Source organism: Solanum verrucosum, unplaced genomic scaffold (assembly GCF_900185275.1).
Source record: "Solanum verrucosum unplaced genomic scaffold, falcon-dt-bn FXZP01000238.1, whole genome shotgun sequence".
Classification (NCBI taxonomy): Eukaryota; Viridiplantae; Streptophyta; class Magnoliopsida; order Solanales; family Solanaceae; genus Solanum; species Solanum verrucosum.
In genome coordinates this window covers 3325478-3351740 of record NW_026020630.1, presented here as the reverse complement: position 1 = coordinate 3351740, position 26263 = coordinate 3325478, and the positions used below count along the sequence as shown (strand labels likewise).

The following is a 26263-nucleotide window of genomic DNA, read 5'->3' as shown; positions in this document are numbered from 1 at the left end:
CACACGAAACACAATGACAACAACACTCAATAAACAAGCAACTACGAGAATAGTGTTAATACTACCTGTAACAGAGTAGATAACTATACCACTATGTTCAACTACCAACCAACCTTCTACTCTAATACGCGATTTTCAAACCGTGTTATCTAAGGTCATATCCTCGATATTCGGAAAAAAAAAATCTAGCGCCAACAATAAAAGGGAGAGTTGAAAGAAATATTTATTTTTACCAGACTTAGAAGAAATCGAATAACGAGCAGCAATCTGGAGACGAATTCACTTGTGATTATTGAAAAAAATTAGTCCATGAGATGTTTTTATACGTAAAAAAATAATTAATTTTGATTATCCCAATTGGACTCGTATTGTTTAGTGAAGTATTTCCTTTTACTATTCCACGTAGGACTAGTATTGTATAACTATTCAAAGTAGGATTCTTATGCGTGAATTTATGTATTATAAAGATTTAAAAAAAAATACGCTTAAAATAATAATCTACCAAACTTTTAAAATTTGCTTATTTTGAAACGTTTATTCCCAACACTCTCATGTATCAAAATTACAAAAATTGATATAACCTACTGATTATGAAAAACATATATAGCTGATTGACAATTTATATTGAACTAGGCTTTCCAATTTACTTTAAACTATAGGTTGCTCAGACAATTCAAAAATACGAGTGGGTGCATGTTTGTCCTCCCAAACTAGTGTATTTTTGGAGGATCCGATATGGATGTACCTGCATTTTCAGAGAGTCCGAGCAACATGAATGAAATATGCAGTTTCATGGTGTACACTAAATACTGAGTTGATGCATTTATAACATGTACTAGCTGAAGCAAAGCCAAATTGAAAATAATGTTAATCAATCAATATATGTAGAACTAGTTTACTTTGATCATTCTATGATATGCACCATTCAAGAACATAGTACATGACAATTTGCAACTTAATTCTGTTCTGAAATCAACAGCTATAGTGTCTTGATCAACAAACTCTGACAATCTAGATTCATATAACTGGTGGACGAGGAGTCTCCCATACATCAACGACATTTTCATCTTTATGAAGAGCGAAAAGACGGTCACCACCAATTGAAAAATCACAAATCGGACCACCAGGACTCTTTCGAAGCTGTGATGTTGGAAGCCAGTCAGAACCACAATACACCGAAATACTATCGTTCAGTGATGAAAACAATTCCCCCCTGTGAAATGCCAGTTTAGGAAAACACAGACCAGACGAAGAATCTTTCTTATATCTCCAATTCACACTCGTATCAGTCCTTCTAAAATCCAAGAATCCCAAACACTCATTCAAGCCTAATACACAAATTGAACTACTTTCCCCTATCACTGTTGCATCACGAATAGTACTAGAATGTTTGTTCTGATCCTCAGCCAATAACTGACACATAGCGTTTTGTTGAAATTCAAACAACGCGATATCAACCTTTGGATACAAATAAAGGGCCATCAAACAATTGTAATCAGGTAACCATTGCAGCCTGGTAGCCTTTCTAAGTGAGTGATGACGCGCAAGAGAGCGGAAATCTATCAGCTTACCTGTGACTAGATCCCAAATGCCAATCCCAGGGTAACCATCAGCATTTTCACAACTCGAGAACAACTTGTTATCTGAGCCAAAACCTAGTGTACTTGCTGTGACTAATGGAGCTAAAGTTCTCAATTTATCTGTAACTTGAAATTTATACCTCAACTCCCCAGTGGATGCATTGAATAGCCCCATGCCTCCACTAGCTAGCTTTTCATCAGAGCTAATCACGATACTTTCAGAATCAACCCAACCAACATCATTCACCTTATTGTGTTCAATATGTATTATAGGGTGTTCTTCAAGCATCCAGTCGTACACACGAACAACACTACCCTGAGTCACACAGCACCATCCACTCGGGCTAGCTCGAATAGTCTGTGCAACCTCTCCATCACTTGCTGACCACCCCGTTATGGACTGTGCCAACCGGGCCCTATTTCCATCAAACAGACCCCATTTAGCTGACCTGACATGATCAAGAATGCCATAATATTTGGCCTCTCTGTATAGGGGCTTTTTATCTATCTTGGGAGGAATATCAAGCTCCCCTGTTCTGAGTAAGTCCAAAAGGACACCAAAATGTTCGGGATTTCTATCGATGAAATGTTCAGTTATCTCCCCATCGGAATGCAGGTTCCAGTTCTCATCAAACATGGCTCCAAAGAATGAATTCCTTCCAGCACCCGCTAAGGTGGTTGCCGTAGTTTCAAACATTTTTCCGCCAACATTGAGTTTCACCTTGTCTTTTGGAGTTCCCATTCTTCAAAAATGTCGTAGTACCCTGAAATTCAAAACCATTACTAATTTAAGAGATTGAAAACGGCAGTTTGATGCACAAAGCATCCTGCTTTAGCCTGTCCAGGGAAGGGACGCGCACTCCAAGAGATGTAATGTAGACATCCTAACCTGATGCAAGCATTAGTGGCTGCTTCTACTAATATAAGATATCCGCTTAGAAAAAAACTTCTACAACAACAGCTTACCTAGTGTAATCCTACAAGTGAGTTATGGATAGGGTAGACTGTACGCAAACCTTATCCCTACCTCATAAAGATAGGGGGTTATGTCCGATAGACCCTTGGTTCAACTAAAGCATCTCAAAGCAGTTTGAAAAAAAGAATACATAAATGGAAGTAGTAACAACAATGAAATATAGTGCTATGGAAAACATGACATGGCATACATAGAAAGAACAATAGCAACAACAAACTCTTGAGATACCCAAAACACAGCAAACACAATGATAACAACACTCGATGAACTAGGAACTATGAAAATAGTGCTAGTACTATTGGTAAGAGAGTAGGTATCGATACCACCACCTATCTTACCCCGTTGGAAAGCGAGAAAAACGTTCAACTACCAACTAACCTTATATTCTAATATGCGACCTCCAAATCATCCTATCTAAGGTCATATCCTATGTAAACACAAGATGCACCATGTCTTATCTAATAACCTCCAATTGTAGCACAACTATGAAAGGGAGATTTACACATTTGGTTACTCGTCCAAAAATATATACAATCGCTAGCCAATATACATATATTATACATCTCCCGGTTGTTCTTTTGGACAGGTGGCTATTTAAGTTAATTTTCGTAATTTCAGGATGTTGGAACATTCATAAGCTTGAAAATTAAACAAAAATAAGAGAGTTTAGAATATACAAAATCAGAAAAAGTAAGACATAATACAATGGGTATATAGATTCATATGCACAACTTTTTATTTTTTTAAAAAATCATTCAAAGAAGAAAGTTAAAGAAATGATTTTTTTTACAAACTAAGAAGAATTCAAAAAAGGAGTAGCTAGACAAATTCACTTAAGATTAGTCAAAAATTAGTCCATGAGGTGTTTTACAAATGATTTATTTGAACTATTTCATTTAGGGTTCCTAAATTAGGAAATAATTTATTTTAACTATTCCAATTAGGATTCGTAAAAAGAACAATAATTGGGAGAGTATTCGTTTAGTTATAACAAGTAGGATATGGTTCTTGGTTCCGTCGTACCTACTTCTTGCTTCCTCTTTCTTTGGAATGTTGCGCCGCCAGTGACTGAATTTTCATAGAATAATATCGCGACAACGTAGACCTAAGGTTTTTTATACAAAATTTGTGATGGCGCGCATTCCTGTAATTTAGGTCCAATACTATTCCAAGTTGGCTTATAAGTATTGGAGCTACTAATAATTGTGTATTGTTTATAAGGTAACTAAACTTAAATTTCTATTGATGAGTATTACTAATAATAACCTGATAAAATGATAATTAATGTACCATCACATGTTAAATTACATTGGTACTACAAAAATATTTTAACTATGGGTATATTCTACATTGAAAGTTTGTGAGAGGATGGTGGAGCTAAGGGTGAGGAGGGATGTGTCCATTTCCGAGAATCAGTTTGGATTAATGTCACGATGTTCAACTATTGAAGTCATTGACCTTGAAAAGGTAAACGACAAAGTCCCAAGAGAACTCATTTGGCGATGTTTGGGGTCTAAAGGTGTACTGGTGGCTTATATTAGAGCGATAAAAGACAGGTATAATAGAGTCAAGACTCATGTAAGAACAATGGGAGGAAACTCGAAGCACTTTTCAGTTGAGATGGGGTTGCAATGGGGATCTGCATTGAGCCCGTTTATGTTTGCCTTGATGATGGATAAATTGATGCGGCATATTCAAGGTAAGATGTCTTGGTGTTTTTTATATGCAAATGACATTGTTTTGATCGATGCGTCATGCGACAGAGTCAACGATAAATTGGAGGTGTGCAGACAAAATCCTAAGTTTGAAGGGTTCATGTTGAGCAAGACCAAGACAATATTTGGAATGTAAATTCAGTGATATAATGTATAAAGCAGGTGTGGAAGTGAGACTTAATACTCAAGTTATCCCTAAGAGATATAGGTTTAAGTATCTAGGGTGTCTGATCCAAGGAAATAGAGAGGTCAATGATGATGTCACACATCATATTTGTGTGGCATGGATGAAGTGGAGGCTTGCATCCAGCCTGTTGTGTGACAAAAAGTGTCACGCCCCGAGCCTACACCCTGGACGTGGCCGGCACTCGAAGACCATTTCTGGTCCCCAAGCGAACCCTCATCCTGGCTGACTCCAAGCGGAATACTAACTTAAGCATACAAGAGCTTAAAACTGAATAAGAGTTTATAAACTCAACTTTATAAATCTTTAACTCAAAAGAAAACTCTGTATAATAGAATATATATACAACTCGCCATAAAAGGCAACTTTAGTCTTCAAAACATTTAACAAAATAAATGAAGAGACTTCTGAAACTCTATTGTCTATCTATGAAGCCTCTAACTGATAAAGATGGAAGCCGGGACAAGACCCACGACCTCCTAACAACTGATACAACTGAAAGGTAAATGAAATCCTCCGGAAGCAAAGAGGCTTGTCATAGCTAACTGGAACTCCCGGATGTATCAACGAATCTCCTGTTGATGATCCTGAATACCTGTGTCTGCATCATAAAAAGATGCAGGCCAAATGGCTCAGTACGTGGAATGTACGAGTATGTAAGCTAGAAAGCTAAACAACATAGGCTAGAAGAAAAACTGGAATAAATTGAATAACTTACCTCTTTTCAAACTTTCTCAACTCAAGGAATACCCAAAACTACTCAAACTTACTCAACTCAGAAGATAGATACTGGACTCAGAGACAGATACTCAACTCAAAGATAGATACTCAACTCAAAGATAGATACTCAACTCAAGATAGATACTCAACTCAAGGATATATACTTAACTCAAGATATATACTTAACTCAAAGATACTTAACTCAAGGATACTCTCGACTATTGAATAACTGAACTCAACCTGACTGACTTCTTTCAATATAAGGCAATTTAAAACAAGTGCGATATAAAGAAAGACTGTTTAAAACATGCTATAAACTCTGAGTGTATACAAGGATACAATAAGCCTGAGATGTATATAGAAATACAATTGAACTGATGTATATAAAATACAATAATTTCTGTGTATGAAAATACAATAACTGCTGTGGGAGTTTCTCTAACCGACAACCATCACATAAGAGCTATAGTGATGATACAGCGATCGACCTCACGCTGCCAGAGCATCTTATACCCGGCCAAAGGTATAAGACCTGAACTGCCTAATGGATCCACTAGTCTAATCTGAAAAGGATTCATCTAAAAAGTATGATCCTTTTCTACCCATGGTGGCTAACATGGTTCTATGGGGGCTGTGGGTTCTTTGAACGCTCCCCCAATTCGGTGCTCAATACTACTCCCAAAAATGTACTGGCTCTTATGTTTTTAAAACATATTTATTCCTGCTGATATGAGATAATTACTCAAAAACTAGCCCGAAGGCTCTTTTGGAAATCTCAGTTTCCAACCTTGTTTAAATGTAAAAACATTTCTTTAAAACTTCTTTGGGAATACATAGTTCCCTAATAACTTTGAGAAATGAACTCAACTCTTTACTCTTTACTTTACTTGAAACTCGATACTTTGACTCAACTTGAAACTCTTTACTCAACTTGAAACTCTTAACTTGGAACTCTTCATTCTTTACTTAACTTGAGCCTTAAAATGAAGTTAAAACGATCAATGAAGACTCTTGGAAAACCTTAAAGACTTGTTTTGACTTACTTACTTCTAAGCTTGACTTCACTTGACTTTGAAACTAACTTCACTTGACTTTGAAACTAACTTCACTTGACTTGGAAACTAACTTCACTTGATTTGGAAACTAACTTCACTTGACTTTGAAACTAACTTCACTTGACTTGGAAACTAACTTCACTTGACTTTGAAACTAACTTCACTTGACTTGTAGTTTTACTTGACTTTTGGAAGTACCTTGGAGTGTTGGAAACAACTAGGAAACATAGGTATAATACCTAGGAACATGTATAAAAAAAGAAATGGTGAATGAAAGGGAAGGATTGGTGTCCTTGGCACTAGGAGAGGTGCAACAGCCCAGCCCCTTTTTCCCCAAAAATCCGACTTTTTCCCCTTGTTTCTTTCCAATTCTAAACCCTCTCAACCTCAAGGTTTCAGCAGCAACACTTAGAATCATAAAGACCCTTATTATACAATAGATTCAACTCAAAAATCACAGCCAGAAATCTGTACTAAATCAGCAAGAACTTCAACACAACACCACTACAACTTCAACAACCAATAAATCTTCTCTTGGAATTAAAAACGAGTTGGTGTGTGGGGGTATGAACCAACCAACACTAAGGATCATAAAATCCCTCAATATACAATAGGTCACAACTCAAATACACAGCCCAATCCTGTCCCACAACCAACAATAACTTCAACAACACAACTAACAACATCAACAACAACTAACAACTTCAACAACAAATCCAATCTCTTCTCAAATCATAAAAACGAGCTTGGTATGTGGGGGGAAAGGATAAACCCACACTAAAGACTCACATACCTGATTAGGGATCACCCCCGACAAAAATCCACGACGATCCTTAGCTTCTTCTTCTCTTTGTCCTCTTCTTTTCCTCTTCTTTCTCTCTTATCTTCCAAGCCCTAACTCTCACTCTTACTCTCACTCTTTAAAATGGGACAAAAATGATCCAAACATCAGTCTAACACCTCAATATAACCCAAAGAAAAGATTAGGGAAAAGACCAAAATACCCTTAAAATTTTCGGACTAAACAAACTGCACTGTGCGACTGTGCGACTGTGCCAACAACCCAACTTCCAAAGGGCATAAGTCACTCATACGAACTCGGAATCAAGCAAACTCGGCGGCGTTGGAAAGATCATTCCAAGGGCTTTCCAGACATAACTGGAAATTCACCTAAATCATTTTGAGCTAGGAGATACGACTGCTCAAAGTTGACCAAAAACTCACCTTTTTTCCATAGCCAAATTTTCCAGATTCTTTCCAAAATGACTATTTCCAATTCAACTCTTCTTGGAACTCAATGTGCTACACCTAGGGACCTTAACTTAACACTCAAGAAATTTTTTATTCCTCGGTAAAATCCCACTCCACATGAAGGATGGCTCGAGTCTTAGTTCGAAAATTCTCTGGGGTGTTACAAAAAGGTACCACCCAAACTTAAAATTAAGTTTTATAGAATGGTGGTTAGACCGACTATGTTGTATGAGGTGGAGTGTTGATTAGTCAGGAACTCCAAGTTCAGAAGATGTAAGTGGCGAAAATTAGGAAACTGAGATGGATATGTAGGTTTACTAAGAGCGATAAGGATAAGGAATGAGGATATCTTGGACGAAGTGGGAGTGACATTCGTGGTGGACGAAATGAAAAAGAGGGATTGAGATGGTTTATACACGTGAAGAAAATAGATGTGGATGTCCCGGTAAGGAGGTGCGAGTGGTTGGATATAAAGGAGTTGAGGAGTGGCAGAGGTAGGTCGAAGTAGTATTGAAGAGATGTGATTAGGATGAATATGGCTCATCTTCAGCATATTGATGACATGACCTTAATTAGATAGGAGGGTATGAAGGTCACAGATAAGGGTAAAAGATTAGTAGGTACTTCAACTTCTATAGGTGTCTTATTACTAGCCTATTCGTGTCTTTGGCTGGATGGGAGGATATAGCTCCATATCGGTCGTAGTATTAGCGTACTCATGTAGTCTTTAACTTTTGGTATCTTATTTGTATGTGGTTTATTGTGTTAGTAGAACGTAAATTGTTGTTTTGTTACGTTCCTTGCATATCTGCTCCAAACTGCTTTGATATTAGCTGTCATATTTTTCCTTTGATTTGTTTGAGTTGAGGGTTTCTCTCCTCGAAGAGTCAGTTAAGGCCTACGTACACTCTACCTTTTTCAGACCCCACTTTGTGGGATTTTACTGGATATGTTATTGTTGTTGTATACTCCAGTAAAAATATCCCTACTAGTTGTCTAGTTCTCCTACTTACCCTAACAAACACAAAGATAACCCTCAATATTGAATATTATCTTAGCTCAAAAGTTGTTTACTCAAATATTTCTTATCAAAGCGAGGGATTCATTTCAAGCGAAATCAAATTAAAAGTTATTTATGCTATTCCATTAATCATTGGTTTGTCCACACCCCTATCCCGTGGTTTGAGAAAGACTTTACTAAGTGGTAGCACGAAGAGTCTGACAATTGTCCGCCGAATTCAGAAGAAGAAGTGTTATAAGCTTTATATGGAAGCCCCAAATAATTAAAACGGCGAGAGTACCTCTAACTGTCCTTTTTATTTAATATTTCTCTATCATTCCATCTTATATCGCACTATTTTCTTAAGTATGTTTCAAAAAATAACGTCACTTTTTCAAACAATTTAAATTTAAATTTAATTGATTGCTTTATCCTTAGTGAAATACTTTTATAACTATAGATTTCTGAGGGTCATGTAATCTTAAACTGCATTTCTACGTGAGGTTGTTTCCACGCGGATTTGTAATTTGTGAAGTGTATCATATCTTAATAATATAAGTCAAGAACAAATCACATGAGTAAGGCCTTATAGTTGAAAATCAAGGATACACACGTATCTATATCCACTAATTAAACACTATAAAAACCTCACTAAACAATCACTCTAAAATCATCAACAAACAAAAAAAATTAACTTAGGGATGAGTTGTTAAACTAATACAAGTTTTCAACAATTCACAATCAGTCGTAGTTTTGTTGCATAATCAAATCAAGTTACATAGAAAATCGAAGTACTAATGAAGAAGAGATAACTTAAATAGTCGTTCACCCAATTGCATATGCATATACTAGGGACGAGGGGTTTCCCATACATCAAAAATATCTTTGTTCCCATGAAGAGCAAAAAGACGATCACCGCCAATTGACAAATCCAAAATCCAACCACCATGACTCTGTTGAAGCTGTAATGTTGGAACCCAATCAGAACCACAATAAACTGAAATTGTATCCTCAAATGAGGCGAACAATTGTCCCTCATGAAATGCCAGTTTCGGGTAACGATTAACCGGGTAGTCCCTCGTAGGACTTCTCCATTTTATACTACTTGTAGTACTCCTCAAATCCATGAAACCCAAATTCTCTTTTGAATCTACTATACAAATAGAATTTCTCTCCTCTATCGCTATCGCGTCTCTATACATTCTTTGATCCGTAGCATCAGACCACGACAAAGCCACCGTGTTTTCCCTAAAATCAAACAAGTTGATGGAACATTTTGACTTCAAATGACAGGAAGCAACCATCAAACAATTGGTACCATGTAACCACTGAAACTTGGTAGCCTTACTATCCGGCCAGTATGGCAAGAAATCTGTCTGCTTACCTGTGACTTGGTCCCAAACACCGATCCCGTTCTTTTTGTTGGTGCGCTCAGTACAACTGGAAAACAACTTGTAATCCGAGCTAACACCGAGTGCATCTGCTGTGTAATCCTTCAATTGATCTTCATCTTTAACTTCAAAATTATACTTCAATTCCCCTGTAGATGCACAGAACAACCCAATGCCTCCTCTATCTAGGTAATTGTAAAAACTACTAACCACAATGTTATCAGAATCAACCCAACAAACATCGTTAACTCTACGATAATCACGAGTGGTTATTGTAGGTTGCTCTTCTAGCATCCAATTGTACACGTTGACCATATTATCACGTACCACACAGCACCAGCTATTCGGACTAGCCCGAATTTTATGAGCCTTCCTTACTGTTGGGCCCGTTATAGACTCGGCCAACCGGAGCCTATTGCCATCAAACGGACCCCATTTAGCTAACCTTAAATGATCTTCAATGCCATAATACAGAGCCTCTCTGTATAGGTGCTTTTTATCGATCTTTGGAGGAATATAAAGCTCCCCTGTTCTGAGTAAGTCCAAAAGGACACCAAAGTAATCGGGATTTCTATCGATGAAAAGTTCAGTGATCGCCCCATCAGAATGCAGGTTCCAATTCTCATCAAACATGGCTCCAAAGAATGAATTCCTTCCAGCACACGCTAAGGTTGTGGCAGTAGTTTCAAACTTTTTTCCACCAACATTGAGTTTCACTCTGTTTTTCTGGCTTTCCATTCTTCAAAAGTGTCATTGTACCCTGTAATTCAAACCAGTACTAATGTAAGAGATGCAACAACTTACACGGTCTAATCGCACAAGAGGGGTCTGGAGATGTTAAGATATACGAAGACCTTACCTTTACTTTGTGGGGTACATAGGTTGTTTTTGATACACCCCGACTCAAAGATGAGTAAACAAAGCAGGATAAACAAGAAAGTAACGGCACCAAAATAGCAAGGAAAAAAAAAGCAAATGAAATGATAGGTAGTAATAAAATTAAAGGATAAGATACTATTTGAAAAATAGGTAAGTCTACGTTTAAATAGGGAGAAGATGAGAAGAGGAGACTAATTCCTTGCCTCTTTCACGTATAAGTACTCCAACATCAAGCTACCTACTATCCTTCTACCTTAATCCTTGACTCTTTCTCGTAAAAGTGCTCCAACACCAAACTACCTATTGCCCTTCTACCTTAATCCTTTTGACTATTTCTCGTAAAATTACTCCAACACCAGACTACCTACTACCCTTCTACCATAATCCTTTTGACTATTTCTTGTAAAAGTACGCCAATTCCAAACTACCTACTGCCCTTGTACTTTAATCCTTTTGACTTTTTCTCGTAAAAGTACTCCAACACAAAACTACCTATTGCCCTTCCACTCTAATCCTTGACTCTTTCTCATAAAAGTAATCAAACACAAGACTACCCTTTGCCCTTCTACCTTAGTCCTTGGCTATTTATTGTAAAAGTACTCCAACACTGACTATATACTGTCTTTGTACCTTTATCCTTGCTTTTTCTCATAAAAGTACTCCAACACCAGACTACCTACAGTCCTTCTACCTTAATCCTTGACTCTTTCTAGTAAAAGTACTCCTTAGACTACCTACTGCTCTTCTACCTTAATCCTTTGTCATAAAAGTACTCCAACACCAGACTACCTACTGCGATTCTAACTTAATCATTTTGACTTTCTCGTAATAGTACTCCAACACTAGACTACCTGTGTTTTTAAAAATGATTTATTTTAACTATTTCACTTAGGGTTAGTAAAATTAAGAAATAATTTATCATAACTATTCCAATTGGGATTCATAAAAACAAAAATAATTGGGAGAGAATTTCTATTAATTCTAACAAGTAGGATAGGATTCTTGCTTCCGTCGTACCTATTCTTGCTTCCTCTTGATTCGATGTGTTGCTCCGCCTGTGACTGAATTTTCATAGAATACTTTTGCGACAACGTAGACCTAACTTTTTAAAAACAAAAATGGTGATGGCATTCCTGTAGTTTAAGGCTTTTAGGTTCAATACTATTTCAACTTTGCTTATAAGTATTGGAGCTACTAATAATTATTTATTGTTTATAAGGTAACTATACTTAAATTTCTATTGATGATATTTACTATTAATAACCCGATAAAATCATAATTCATTTACTATCATATGTTAAACTACATTCATACTATAAAGAATATTTTAACCACGGTTATATTTTACATTGAAAGCTTGGGATAGGATGACAGAGATAAGGGTGGGGAGGGATATGTCCATTTCCGAGAACCATTTTGGATTAATGCAAGGACGTTCAACTATAAAAGTCATTGACCTTAAAAAGGCCTACGACAAAATTCCGAGAGAAGTCCTTTGGCGGTGTTTGACGTCTAAAGGTGTACTTGTGGCTTATATTAGGGTGATAAAGGACATGTATGATGGAGTCAAGACTTTGATAATGGGGAGAGACTAGGAACATTTTCTAATTGAGATAAAGTTGCACCAGGAATTTGCGTTGAGCCAGTTTCTATTTGCCTTGCTGATGGATAAATTGATGTTGCATATTCGAGGCGAGATCTGTAGATGTTTGTTATTTTCAAATGACATTATTTTGATGATGAGTCTTATGTCGGAGGTATGGAGATAAAATCTTAAGACTAAAGGGTTCAAGTTGAGCAGGACCAATACAAAGTATTTGGAGTGTAAATTAAGTGATGTGACATATAAGTAAAGCATGGAAGTGAGACTCGATACTCAAGTTATCCCCAAGAGAGATAGATTTAAGTATTTGAGGTCTCTGATTCAAGGAAATAGGGAGATTGATGATGATATCACACATCGAATTTGTGGTGCATGGTTGAAGTGGAGGCTTGCTTCCAGCCTCTTGTGTGACAAGATTGTACCACCAAAACTTTAAGGTAAGTTCTATAAAGTGGTGGTTGGACAAACTTTATTGTATAGAGTGGAGCACTGACCAAACAAGAACTCTAGGTTCAGAAGATGAAGTTGAGGTGAATGTGCAGGTATACTAAGAGCGATAAGGATTAGGAATGAGGATATCCAGGACGAAGTGAGTGTCATTTGTGGTGGACAAGATGAGAAAGAGAGATTGAGGTGGTTTGGACACATGAAGAGAAGAGGTATGGATGCCCCGACAAGAAGGTCTGGGAGGTTAGATATAGAGGGATTAAGGAGAGGCAGAGATAGGCTAAAGAAGTATTGGGGAGATGTGATTAGGAAGGATATGGCTCACTTTCAGATTATTGAGGACATGACCTTAATTAGATAGGAGGGTATGAAGGTCATGGATAAGGGTAAAAGATTAATAGGTAGTTGAGAGTTGAGAGGTGTCTTATAATTACTAGCCTATTCGTGTCTTTGGCTGGGTGGGAGTATAAAGCTCCATATCGGTCATAGTATTAGCGTACCCATGTAGTCTTCAACTTTTTGTATCTGATTTGTATGTGGTTTACTGTGTTAGTTGACCACACTTCGTTGTTGTTGCTACGTCCCTTGCATATCTGCTCCGAACTTCTTCTATATTAGCTTTCATATTTTTCCTTTGATTTGCTTGAGCTAAGGGTTTATAGGTAACAGTGTCTCCTCAAAGAGTTAGTTAAGGCCGACATACACTCTGCCTTTTCAGACCCCACTTGGTGGGATTTCCCTGGGTATGTTATTGTTGTTGTATATTCCAGGAAAAATACCCCTACTTGTGTTGTGACGAAAAGATGAAAAACGAAAATCTAAAATAAAGAACACCAAGTTTAATGTGGAAAAATCCTTCAAAACGAAGGTAACCACCACGGGATCGACAAGATCCGAATTGCTTCACTATAACAATAAGAGAGTTACAATTATTCTTCTAATGGCTACACAACAAGTGCCAAAAGAGAACAAACAATAGCTACACCAACAAAAGATAAATAGAAAGAAACACCACCCAAACCCAGCTGCTGTTCGGGACTTAAAACAGGATCTTGCTGACTTCCGAATCCGATCTCCACCGTTCAAATCAACCACCAAGATGTCAAGAACACTCAGTACAATTTCAGCCCGATCCAACGGTTAGTTAATCGGAAAACACGATCTGAAGGTTGTTGGTCGGAATATAAGACTGCAGCAAAAGAACCCTTTTTCTTCTCTCTTATCTCTTGTTGAAAGCTCTCTCAAAAACCTCTCTTATGTCCTAATGTCTTTCAAAGAAAATATTAATGAGCAATCTCAATTATTCTCTCAAGACCATCCTCTATTTATAGAGTTGTGCTTTTCCTTACAAAGCCAAAACCAACTCCAAGTAGGATTACTATTCCAATCCTTTTCCTAATAGAATTGGAAACCAAATAAAGAGAATAATTTCAATCCTTTTTCAAGTAGGATTAGGCCATGGGCCTTTGGCTGGAACTTGGGCAATAGCCCAACAAACTCCCCCTCCAGCCAAGGGGCCAAATGGACTTCAAGTGGAGGAACTCTTGACAGGCTTCATGCTTGCCGCACTTCTACAAAACTCATGCTTGTCTACGATTACCACTTTTGTAAGCATATCTGAAGGATTATCATCAGTGTGTATCTTCTCAATCTCAAATAATTTCTCCTCCAGGGCCATTCTAATCCAATGATATTTTCTGCTAATATGCTTGAACTTAGAATGAAAGGTAGAGTGCTTGGTGAGATAAATAGCACTTTGATTATCACAAAATAAGACAAACCTTGATTGTTCAAAATCAAGATCTTTGATAAACTCCTTCATCCAAAGCAATTCTTTGGCACCTTCAGTGATGGCAATATATTCAGCTTCTGTGGTAGATAGAGCTACGCACTTCTGAAGTCTTGATTGCCAAGAAATAGCTCCCCCTCCAAAAGTGATCAAATAACCAGAAGTGGATTTTGAATTATCAAGATTTCCTCCCAAATCAGAGTCTGTGTAGCATACAAGTTCAGACTTGCCACTACCAAAGCACAACTCCATATCTGAAGTACCCTTCAAATATCTTAGTATCCATTTCACTGCAGCCCTGTTGACACCCAATTTTGACCCTCCACAATATAAATTAATTATCAAGGTTCTTCAATTTCAAACAATTTAAAATAATTATTTTACAAAATTTCCAAAAAAAAAATAAAATAAAATAAAATAAAATAAACATAATTTGCAAATTATTTTAAATAATTTTGTCACTCTTTTATAATATATATGTTTTATTTAGTTATGTATATAATTAATGCATTTTACGAGTATTCAAAATCATCTCGAAAAGATTTTACATTTTTAATATTTTATTAGTAGTAAGGGTCGTAATTGTGAGTTAATGAATTTTATGAAATTCAAAATGCTTTCAAGTTATTTTTAGATTAATTTTATAAATTTAATAATAAATATGTATATTTTTACAATCACGTATTTTATAAATATTTGAAAATCATCACAAAAAGATTTTACATTTTAGTTAGATATTTTGTTAATTTAATTTCGAGTTCATTAGTTTGTAATTAAACTAATTATTTTATGACCGATTTAATTATTTTTATTTTGTTAAGATTAAGAACCTCGATAATTAATTAATGTTAATTCATCTAAATTAAATCCAATATCTAAAAAAATAAAATAAAATAAAATTTTAACCCTTTTTCCTATTTGGGCCATTTGAAAATGGCCCATATCATTTTCCTAGTCCCTTTAAACAATTCCCAGCCCACAAATGACAACAACAACAATACCAAACAAACCCATATGACCCCTTTTGCCCATTTTCTTCTTTCTCAGTGCAAAAGAAAACCCAGAACGACAATTCCCACATAACAATACAAACAACAGCAAACCCAGAACCGACCCGACCCCCTTCTTCTTCTTCTCCTCTACAACGTGACCCCACTGCCCATACCTATTCTCGTCCTCTTCAAGAAACTCAGCGAGAATTCCGGAAATCGCGTCAACAACGACTCCAAACCTGACCCGCCTGCAAACTGCCGCCCATCCCAGTCTTTTCATCCATATTTTGAGGGATCTTAGTTGAAATTGTGTACAAGAACAGCTTTTTCCCATCCTTGGAGAGGAGATTTTCAAATTGAGGAAGGTATTCGAATTCCGATTCTACCCTTTCACCCTTTTTCGAACTCTAGCTTTCCCTATATATATCTCTTCTTATCCATTGTAACGGGGGATGATTTTTGGAGTGGGAGAAAAGGTCAGTGAGCCAAGTGTAGAGAGAAAGGAAATCTAGATAAACTAAAAAAATCTTCAAGTTCATTCGGATCAGTCTTGACTCTTGCGGGTTTTATTTTGTTCATTCGAGTTCCTCGAAATCGAGTTCGGTGCGAAAGTTGTTGCCCATTCTTGCTCGTCTCACCCCTGTTTCGCTGCCCCGTGAACGGTAATACCCGTCTTTCAATTCGAGCATTTTACTTTAATGTGTCGTTGTTGGATTTTTGATTATGTGAAGTTGTCTATATGCTATTATTTGGGATCATTTGGACTTGTAGCTGATTGCAAATCGGTGGTAAATCTTGTTTGTTTAGTCCATGCCATTGTTAGTTTCTGTTGTCTTTGAAGGTTTGATGTTTCCTCTCGGTTTTGAATCTATTTCTCTTTGTTGGGATCCCCTTATTTCACCGTTATCTCATCTCATTAGTTGTGAAGCTGTGACTTAGTCGTGAATTCCAGAATCATCTTCCATGAATGATTTCGGTCTTCATAAGCTGATACATATATGTAGGCTGCTTTCTACTCTTGTTACTTTCAATAAAGTATCGTGTTCCACTGTTGGATTTTCGTATGTCGCTAAGATGTTTTGTCTAGTGAAAAATGGAAGTATTGCCTTGATTATCTTGTTTCATGAGTCGATAAATTGATTAGTTACTTCAAGCTGATGGAATGTCCACTTGTGATTTATTTTTATTTTTTCTTCTCAATCTTTTGAATCTTTGAAGCCGGCTTTGCTAAAGTTTTTTTTTTAGTATAAGTATATGTATATTTTGGTGGAGTCAATTAAAGGCAGTGAGTTAACCTTGTTTCCTTAGGGTTAGTTTTTCTCTATATGTGCTTCTAGTAGGTGTTTCTTGTTTTGTTCTTGTTCATTTTACTCGATGACTAATCAGCCTGAACCTATTTACCTTAAAGGGTCTCAGTTTTAATATATTTAAAGAGTTATCTATGGAACTTAAGTTTGGGTAGCGTATGTTTTCTCTGCTTATTGTAATGGCTCCTAGCCCCGTTTCTTATCCTTACAAACTGATTTAAATGCCTCTAATATTAAAATCTGCACAAAGTGTTGCTTTACTCGATTCTCTGCCTTCGTTGGTTAACATGTTGGATAAAAATGAGTCACTATTCGTAGTTGCATCGGTATGGAATTCGAGTTTCTGATTTTCTTCTTCTAGATTTTAGTTTGTTAGAGTTTCATCTTTTAAATATTAGTTGAAGCATGTTACCTTTTGATACAAATTTTAAAATGTGGTAATCTTCTAACTCCTTGTAAGAGTTTCCAATGATTCGTTTTCATCTTTCTTGTCTTCTTAAGAGCCATGAATAAATGAGTCTTAACCATCGATTTAAAGATGAGGGTATCACGATGGCTTTAGTCAAGTCTTTGGCAAGAGAGTCAAATCATTTCGTTCTAGATAGACATTATGTTTTGCATATTTATTCAAAACTGTGCGATATGAAAGAGTTGTTAGATTTGTCCAATAAATTTGCTTGAGCTTGAAAATCCTAGTTGTTGTTTGATTTTGGAATCATGGCCACTGCCCTTTGTTTTCATTATGTTGCCTGAGTCACTTAAATTGTCTTATTTTAGCTTTAAAATTGTTAAGCTGTACCATTTTGATGCTATTAGTGTGTTTGACTCTTTGGTGATTAAATTTTGCCTCCTAAATTTCCTTACTATAAATTTGAACAATAATCTTTTCCTTTCTTCTCGTTTTCATGTGATTTCGAGTGAGTTCATGGAACACTATTGCCCTTTCCTTTTCATTCCAATGGGCCATGGAGGCCCAACTATATTTCTCTCGAGTCACATTTAAAATCGAGTCCCAACGGACTGATATGGGCAGCCAAGGAAGCAGCTGTACAGACTAATGGCTGATCGCAGGTCTCAAAAGGCCCGAAAAGGGCTGATTATACCTGCTGTATACAGCAGTATACACCCCGAAAATGCTGATATACAGGTCCAAAACATGAAAAATACAGGGCTGGACAGTGTACAGGTGTTCGGAATCAAGAAACACGTGAAAAGAGCCGATATACATGCTCGTATACACTGATATACAGCCAGTGTATACCAAAAACGGGATTTGGTTTAAAATCCAATTTCCAGCGAATTTGGCCCAAAATGAGGCCCAAATTCAATTTCTTCCTATTCTTTAATTATTTAATTAGGATTATTTATGGTGTGTGGTTTAATTCTAACTTTAGAACTTAACTAACTTAATTAGACCCCCTAAAGATGAGTTATTTCTTTGTGTTAGTTTAATTTTAACATATTTCATATTTTTAGTATTTACTTCAATCAAATATGTAGGTTAAATTATACATTTTAATTAAGTTAAAACTTTGGTTCTTAAAAAATAATATTGCTAAGCTGTTCACTTAATCACCTTTTATTCACTTTAAAAATTGTTCAAGTTAAAAAATATATTCTTTCTCAAACAAACTTTAAAAAATGATAGTCAAAACCTTTCCGATTACATATATATATATATATATATATATATGTATGTATATATATATACCTACTTAGTTATTTTCTTAAGGGTAGTCAATTAAATAAAAATGATTTTCATACGTTAATTCATCAAATTAGTTTAAATTATTATTTCAAAATGAATTGAATAAATTCTAATTTTATTTATAATCACTAGCAATTCAATTTAAACGTTTCATTTTTAGGTCCCTTTCCCTAAAAACTAAAATGGATTTAAATGTGTTATCTATTTATATTCTTAAAGTTAAATATTGTGAAATATTATGTTAAATCATTTGCCAAACAATTAGTCAAAAAATCATTTTTAGTCAAGTCGCAGGTCAACCGCGTGTTAGCGGACACTTTGAATGCCTAAACCCTTCTCGAAGTGTAAATTGAACCCCGAACCCTCTTTGGTATTTTCAAATGATTTTTTCTGTTTAGATCTTTGAAAATTATAAGTTTTCTTAATTTCTTTAAAAAATTAAGTGGCGACTCTTTTCTAAGTATTTTTCTCAAATTGTTTTATACTTAGAACATTTCAAAAAGTAATTTTTCTAGAAATAGTTAAATTACGGCACAACAAGCCCAATGTTCTTTTCCAGGATTGGAAAGAAATCTGCTAACGGTACCAACAGCATGTGCAATATCTGGTCTAGTGCAAATCATAGCATACATCAAACTACCAACCGCGGAAGAGTATGGAATACTTGACATCTTATTCTTCTCTTCATTAGTAGATGGACTTTGGGTCGTACTCAACTTAAAGTGTTTAGCAAGAGGTGTACTAACCACTTTTGCCTCTATCATGTTGAACCTCTTGAGTACTTTCTCAATATACTCCTTTTGGGATAGTGATAACTCCTTCTTGTGTCTATCTCGATGAATTTGTATGCCTAAGATCTTCTTTGCTGGCCCCAAGTCCTTCATCGCAAACGATTTGCTTAACTCTTTCTTAAGGACTACAATTCTAGATTTATTTTTGCCAACAATCAACATATCATCCACATAAAGTAGTAAGATAATAAAATCATCATCAGAGAACTTCTGAAAGAATACATAATGATCTGAAGAAGTTTTCTTGTATCCCTGATTTTCAATGACAGATTCAAACTTCAAGTACCACTGCCTTGGAGCTTGTTTCAAGCCATACAAGCTCTTTCTCAATTTGCAAACATGGTTTTCTTTTCCTTTAACGATGAAGCCTTCAGGTTGCTCCATGTAGATCTCCTCTTCTAAATTACCATGAAGAAAGGCAGTCTTGACATCCATCTGCTCAACCTCTAAATCTAGACTTGCGGCTAAGGCTAGAACCATACGAATAGAGGACATTTTCACAACAGGAGAGAAAATTTCATCAAAGTCAATTCCCTTTCTTTGACCAAAACCTTTGACAACTAACCTTGCCTTGTATCTAGGTGTAGATGTATGTTGCTCTTGCTTTAATCTGAAGATCCATTTATTTGTTAAAGCTTTCTTACCTTTCGGTAACTCTACTAGCTCATATGTGCCATTCTCGTGAAGTGACTTCATCTCGTCTTCCATGGCTTCTACCCACCTATCTCTATGAGTATCTAGCATGACTTCATCATAACCTTCAGGTTCTCCCATGTCAGTCAAAAGGATATACTCATTAGGAGAATAACGTGTTGAGCTTCACTTCTCTCTAGTGGATCTTCTACAAGAGGTTTCTGGAGCATCCAAATTTGTCATCTCAGCATTAGTTGGTTGATGATCAACCACAACATCACCAATAGGAACATCTATAGGTTCTACACCCTGATCATTTTCTAGATCATTATCTTGGGTTCCTTCATGTGCAAAAGATGTATCAATAATAGGAACTGGATCAACATCAACTAAGCTCTCATCAATCTGAGAATCTGGTTTCTCAACCTTGTCAATATCTTCGATAGTTTGATCTTCAAAGAACACAGCATCACGACTTCTAATGAGCTTCTTATCAATTGGATCATAAAAGCGATATCCAAACTCATCTTGACCATAACCAATGAAGATGCACTGCTTAGTTTTAACATCCAATTTCGACCTCTCATCTTTTGGAACATGCACACAAGCTTTACAACCAAACACTTTCAAGTGATCATAAGAAACATCCTTACCAAACCAAACTCTATTTGGAACATCACCATCCAAAGCAACAGCAGGAGACAAATTGATAACATAAGCAACAGTGTTAAGTGCTTCAGCCCAAAATGAATTTGGAAGTTTAGCCTCTGAAAGCACGCATCTAACTCTCTCAACTAAAGTTCTGTTCATCCTTTCTGCCAGGCCATTTAATTGAGGAGTCTTTGGAGGGGTCTTCTGATGACGAATTCCTTGCGATTTGCAGTAGTTATCAAAGGGACCAATATACTCACCACCATTATCAGTGCGAATACATTTTAATTTCTTTCCCGTTTGTCTCTCAGACAAGGCTTGAAACTCCTTAAACACATCAAGTACTTGATCTTTGGATTTTAAAGGATATACCCAAATCTTGCGAGAATGATCATCAATGAAAGTTGCAAAGTAAAGCGCACCACTTTTTGACTTCACTTTAAAAGGACCACACAAATCAGAGTGTACTAGCTCCAGTAACTCAGACTTTCTTGAAGGAGGATGACTATGAAAAGAAACTCTTTTCTGTTTCCCATCTAAGCAATGAACACATCTTTTTACCTTTGCTTGTTTCACACCAGCAAGCAAATTCTTCTTAGCCAAACAAGTAATCCCCCTTTCGCTCATATGACTAAGCCTCTTGTGCCACAATTCTGATAAAGTCTCACTTTCCACCAAATTTATAGAGTCTCCAAGGATCGATCCTCGTGTCACGTATAAATTTGAATGCTTTCTTCCTCGAGCTACAATCAATGAGCCTTTGGTGAGCTTCCATTGGCCATTGAACAATTCATTATGATAGCCATCATCATCTAGTTGTCCTACAGAGATCAAATTCAAGGGAATGTCTGGAGCATGCTTGACATTTTGAAGGACTAACGTTGAACCAGTATTGGTTTTCAAACAAACAGTGCCAACTCCAAACACCTTAACCTCACCAGCATTACCCATCTTTAACACCTCAGAGTTAACAGAAGTATAAGATGAAAAGAAGTCTTTTCTCGGTGTGACATGTGATGTAGCTCCAGAATCTACTATCCAACTTGTATCTTGAGATACAAAATTGATGACGTCTTTATCACAAGCAAAAAGAAGGTCATCTCGAACAACAACAACAACATTGTTTCCATTATTTTCTTCCTTCTTCCCTTCTTTAAGATCTTGCTTCAATTGTTTGCAAAATCTTCTAATATGTCCTTCTTTCCACAATGATGGCATATAATATTTGGATTCCTGAATCTTGACTTGCTTCTACTTTTACCTCTACTCTTCGAATCTCTTGTCTTATCTCTCCCTCGATCTTCTGTGTACAAAACATCTGAATGTGAGGATGTGCCTTGCGATTTTCTTCTAACTTCTTCATTCAACACACCACTTTTTGCATATTCCATAGTAACCTTACCACCAGGAGCAGAATTTGTTAAAGAGACACGAAGAGTTTCCCAAGAATCCGGTAGAGTATTAAGAAGCCAAAGTCCTTGTATTTCATCATCAAAAATAACACCCATTCCTGATAGCTGATCAAGAACACCTTGAAAATCATTTATGTGATCAAGAATAGGATTGCCCTCCTTGTATTTAAAGGTCATCAATTGCTTTAGTAAGAACAACTTGTTATTGCCAGTTTTTGAAGCGTAAAGCGTCTCCAACTTTTCCCACAATGTTCTAGCATGTGTCTCATTCACAATATGGTTGCGAACATTATCTTCAACCCATTGTCTTATATATCCACATACCTGTTGGTGCTCGAAATCCCAATTTTCATCGGTCACAGTCTCAGGTTTATGAGCAGCAAAAAGGGGAAGATGCATCTTCTTCACGAACAATAGATCTTTCATCTTGCTTTTCCATATGTTGTAGTTTCTTCCGTTTAGACAAACCATTTTGCTCATATTCCCCTCCATATAGAGAACCTCGCTTTGATACCACTTGTTGTGACGAAAAGATGAAAAACGAAAATCTAAAATAAAGAACACCAAGTTTAATGTGGAAAAATCCTTCAAAACGAAGGTAACCACCACGGGATCGACAAGATCCGAATTGCTTCACTATAACAATAAGAGAGTTACAATTATTCTTCTAATGGCTACACAACAAGTGCCAAAAGAGAACAAACAATAGCTACACCAACAAAAGATAAATAGAAAGAAGCACCACCCAAACCCAGCTGCTGTTCGGGACTTAAAACAGGATCTTTCTGACTTCCAAATCCGATCTCCACCGTTCAAATCAACCACCAAGATGTCAAGAACACTCAGTACAAATTTCAGCCCGATCCAACGGTTAGTTAATCGGAAAACACGATCTGAAGGTTGCTGGTCGGAATATAAGACTGCAGCAAAAGAACCCTTTTTATTCTCTCTTATCTCTTGTTGAAAGCTCTCTCAAAAACCTCTCTTATGTCCTAATGTCTTTCAAAGACAATATTAATGAGCAATCTCAATTATTCTCTCAAGACCATCCTCTATTTATAGAGTTGTGCTTTTCCTTACAAAGCCAAAACCAACTCCAAGTAGGATTACTATTCCAATCATTTTCCTAATAGAATTGGAAACCAAATAAAGAGAATAATTTCAATCCTTTTTCAAGTAGGATTAGGCCATGGGCCTTTGGCTGGAACTTGGGCAATAGCCCAACAACTTGTTCTCTAGTTCTCCTATTTATCCTTACAAATGCAAAGATAACCCTCAAAAGTGAGTATTATCTCAGCTCAAAAGTTGTTTACTCAAATATTTCTTATCAAATCGAGGGATTCATTTCAAGTGAAATCAAATTACAAGTTATTTCAGCAATACCATTAATCATTGCTTTGTCCACACCCCTATCCTATGGTTTAAGAAAGACTTTACTAAGTGGTAGTCTGACAATTGCCCGCCAAATTCAGAAGAAGAAGTGTTATAAGCTTTATATGAAAGCCCCAAAAAATTAAAAGGGCGAGAGTAACTCTCATTGTCCTTTATATTTAATATTTCTCTATCATTCCATCTTATATCGCACTATTTTCTTATGTATGTTTAAAAAATAACGTCACTTTTTAAAACAATTTAAATTTAAATTAAATTTCTTGCTTTATCCTTAGTGACATACTTTATAACTATAGATTTCTGAGTGTCATGCAATTTTATACTGCATTTCTACGTGAGGTTGTTTCCACGCGGATTTATAATTTGTGAAGTATATCATATCTTAATAAGTCAAGAACAAATCACATGAGTAAGGCATTATAGTTGAAATCATGGATACACACGTATCTATAACCTTGAATCTTGTGTTTATCACTATATCCACTAATTAAACCTCACGAAACAATCACTCTTATATCATCAACAAAAACAAAATAACTTAAGGGATGAGTTGTTAAACTCATACAAGTTATCAATAATTCACAATCAGTCATAGTTTTGTTGCATAATCAAATCAAGTTACATAGAAAATCTAATAGTCGGTCACCCAATTGCATATGCATATACTATGGACGAGGGGTCTCCCATACATCAAAAATATCTTCACTCCCATGAAGAGCAAAAAGACGATCACCACCAATTGAAAAATCCCTAATGCAACCACCACAACTCTGTTGAAGCTGTGATGTTGGAACCCAATTAGAACCACAGTAAACTGAAATTGTATCGCAAAATAATGAGAACAATTGTCCCTCTTGAAATGCCAGTTTCGGATAACGATTAAATGTGTTGTCCCTCGTAGAACTTCTCCATTCTATACTACTTGTAGTACTCCTCAAATCCATGAAACCCAAATTCTCATTTGAATCTACTATACAAATGGAATTTCTCTCCTCTATCGCTATCGCGTCTCTATACATTCTTTGATACGTAGCATCAGACCACGACAAAGCCACCGTGTTTTCCCTAAAATCAAACAAGTTGATGGAACATTTTGACCTCAAATGACAAGAAGCAACCATCAAACAATTGGTACCATGTAACCACTGAAACTTGGTAGCCTTACTATCCGGCCAGTATGGCAAGAAATCTGTCTGCTTACCTGTGACTTGGTCCCAAACACCGATCCCGTTCTTTTTGTTGGTGCACTCAGTACAACTGGAAAACAACTTGTAATCCGAGCTAACACCGAGTGCATCTGCTGTGTAATCCTTCAATTGATCTTCATCTTTAACTTCAAAATTATACTTCAATTCCCCTGTAGATGCACTGAACAACCCAATGCCTCCACTAGCTAGGTACTTGTCAGAACTACTAACCGCAATGTTATCAGAATCAACCCAACAAACATCGTTGACCCTACGATAATCACGAGTGGTTATTGTAGGTTGCTCTTCTAGCATCCAATTGTACACGTTGACCATATTATCACGTACCACACAGCACCAGCTATTCGGACTAGCCCGAATTTTATGAGCCTTCCTTACTGTTGGGCCCGTTATAGACTCGGCCAACCGGAGCCTATTGCCATCAAACGGACCCCATTTAGCTAACCTTAAATGATCTTCAATGCCATAATACAGAGCCTCTCTGTATAGATGCTTTTTATCGATCTTTGGAGGAATATAAAGCTCCCCTGTTCTGAGTAAGTCCAAAAGGACACCAAAGTAATTGGGATTTCTATCGATGAAATGTTCAGTGATCGACCCATCAGAATGCAGGTTCCAATTCTCATCAAACATGGCTCCAAAGAATGAATTCCTTCCAGCACTCTCTAAGGTTGTGGCCGTAGTTTCAAACTTTTTTCCACCAACATTGAGTTTCACTCTGTCTTTCTGGCTTTCCATTCTTCAAAAGTGTTGTCGTATTCTGAAATTCAAACTATTACTAATGTAAGAGATGCAACAACTTACACAGTCTAATCGCACAAGAGGGGTCTGGAGAGTGTTAAGATATACGGATACCTTACCTTTACCTTTGTGGGGTACATAGGTTGTTTCTGATAAACCCAGACTCAAATAAGAGTAACCAAAGTAAGATTATCAAGAAAATAATGGCACCAAAATAGCAAGATAAACAAAGCAAATGAAATGACAGGTAGTAATAAATAAAAGGATAAGACACTATTTGAAAGAAGGGCAAGTCTACGTCTAAATAAGGAGAAAATGAGAAGAAGAGACCAACACCTTGCCTCTTTCACGTAAAAGTACTCCAACATCAAGCTACCTACTACCCTTCTACGTTAATGCTTGACTCTTACCGATAAAAGTACTCCTACACCAAACTACTTATTGCCCTTCTATCTTAGTCCTTTTGACTATTTCTCGTAAAATTACTCCAACACCAGACTACCTACTGTCCTTCTACCTTAATCCTTTTGACTATTTCTCATAAAAGTACTCAAACACCAGACTACCCACTGCCCTTCTACCTTAATCCTTTTGACTCTTCCTTGTAAAAATACTCCCAACACAAAACTACCTATTGCCCTTCCACTCTAATCCTTGACTCTTTCTCATAAAAGTACTCAAACACCATACTACCCTTTGCCCTTCTACCTTAGTCCTTGGCTAATTATTGTAAAAGTACTCCAACACTGGACTACCTACTGCCTTTCTACCTTAATCCTTAACTTTTTCTCATAAAAGTACTCCAACACCAGACTACCTACTGCTCTTCTACCTTAAT

At 36.5% G+C, this 26263-nt stretch overlaps 3 protein-coding genes across 3 annotated transcripts; all 3 read right to left on the bottom strand.

Moving 5' to 3' along the window:
• Positions 1-1017: 1017 nt before the first annotated feature.
• LOC125811487 (BTB/POZ domain-containing protein At4g30940-like) lies at positions 1018-2322 on the bottom strand. The gene has a single exon (XM_049490990.1). The coding sequence runs from the start codon at positions 2320-2322 to the stop codon at positions 1018-1020; it is 1305 nt and encodes a 434-aa protein (XP_049346947.1).
• A 7007-nt stretch (positions 2323-9329) lies between these two features.
• On the bottom strand, positions 9330-10610 carry LOC125811906 (BTB/POZ domain-containing protein At4g30940-like). The gene has a single exon (XM_049491454.1). The coding sequence runs from the start codon at positions 10608-10610 to the stop codon at positions 9330-9332; it is 1281 nt and encodes a 426-aa protein (XP_049347411.1).
• Positions 10611-24141: 13531 nt separating this feature from the next.
• Positions 24142-25422, bottom strand: LOC125811905 (BTB/POZ domain-containing protein At4g30940-like). The gene has a single exon (XM_049491453.1). The coding sequence runs from the start codon at positions 25420-25422 to the stop codon at positions 24142-24144; it is 1281 nt and encodes a 426-aa protein (XP_049347410.1).
• Positions 25423-26263: the final 841 nt, after the last annotated feature.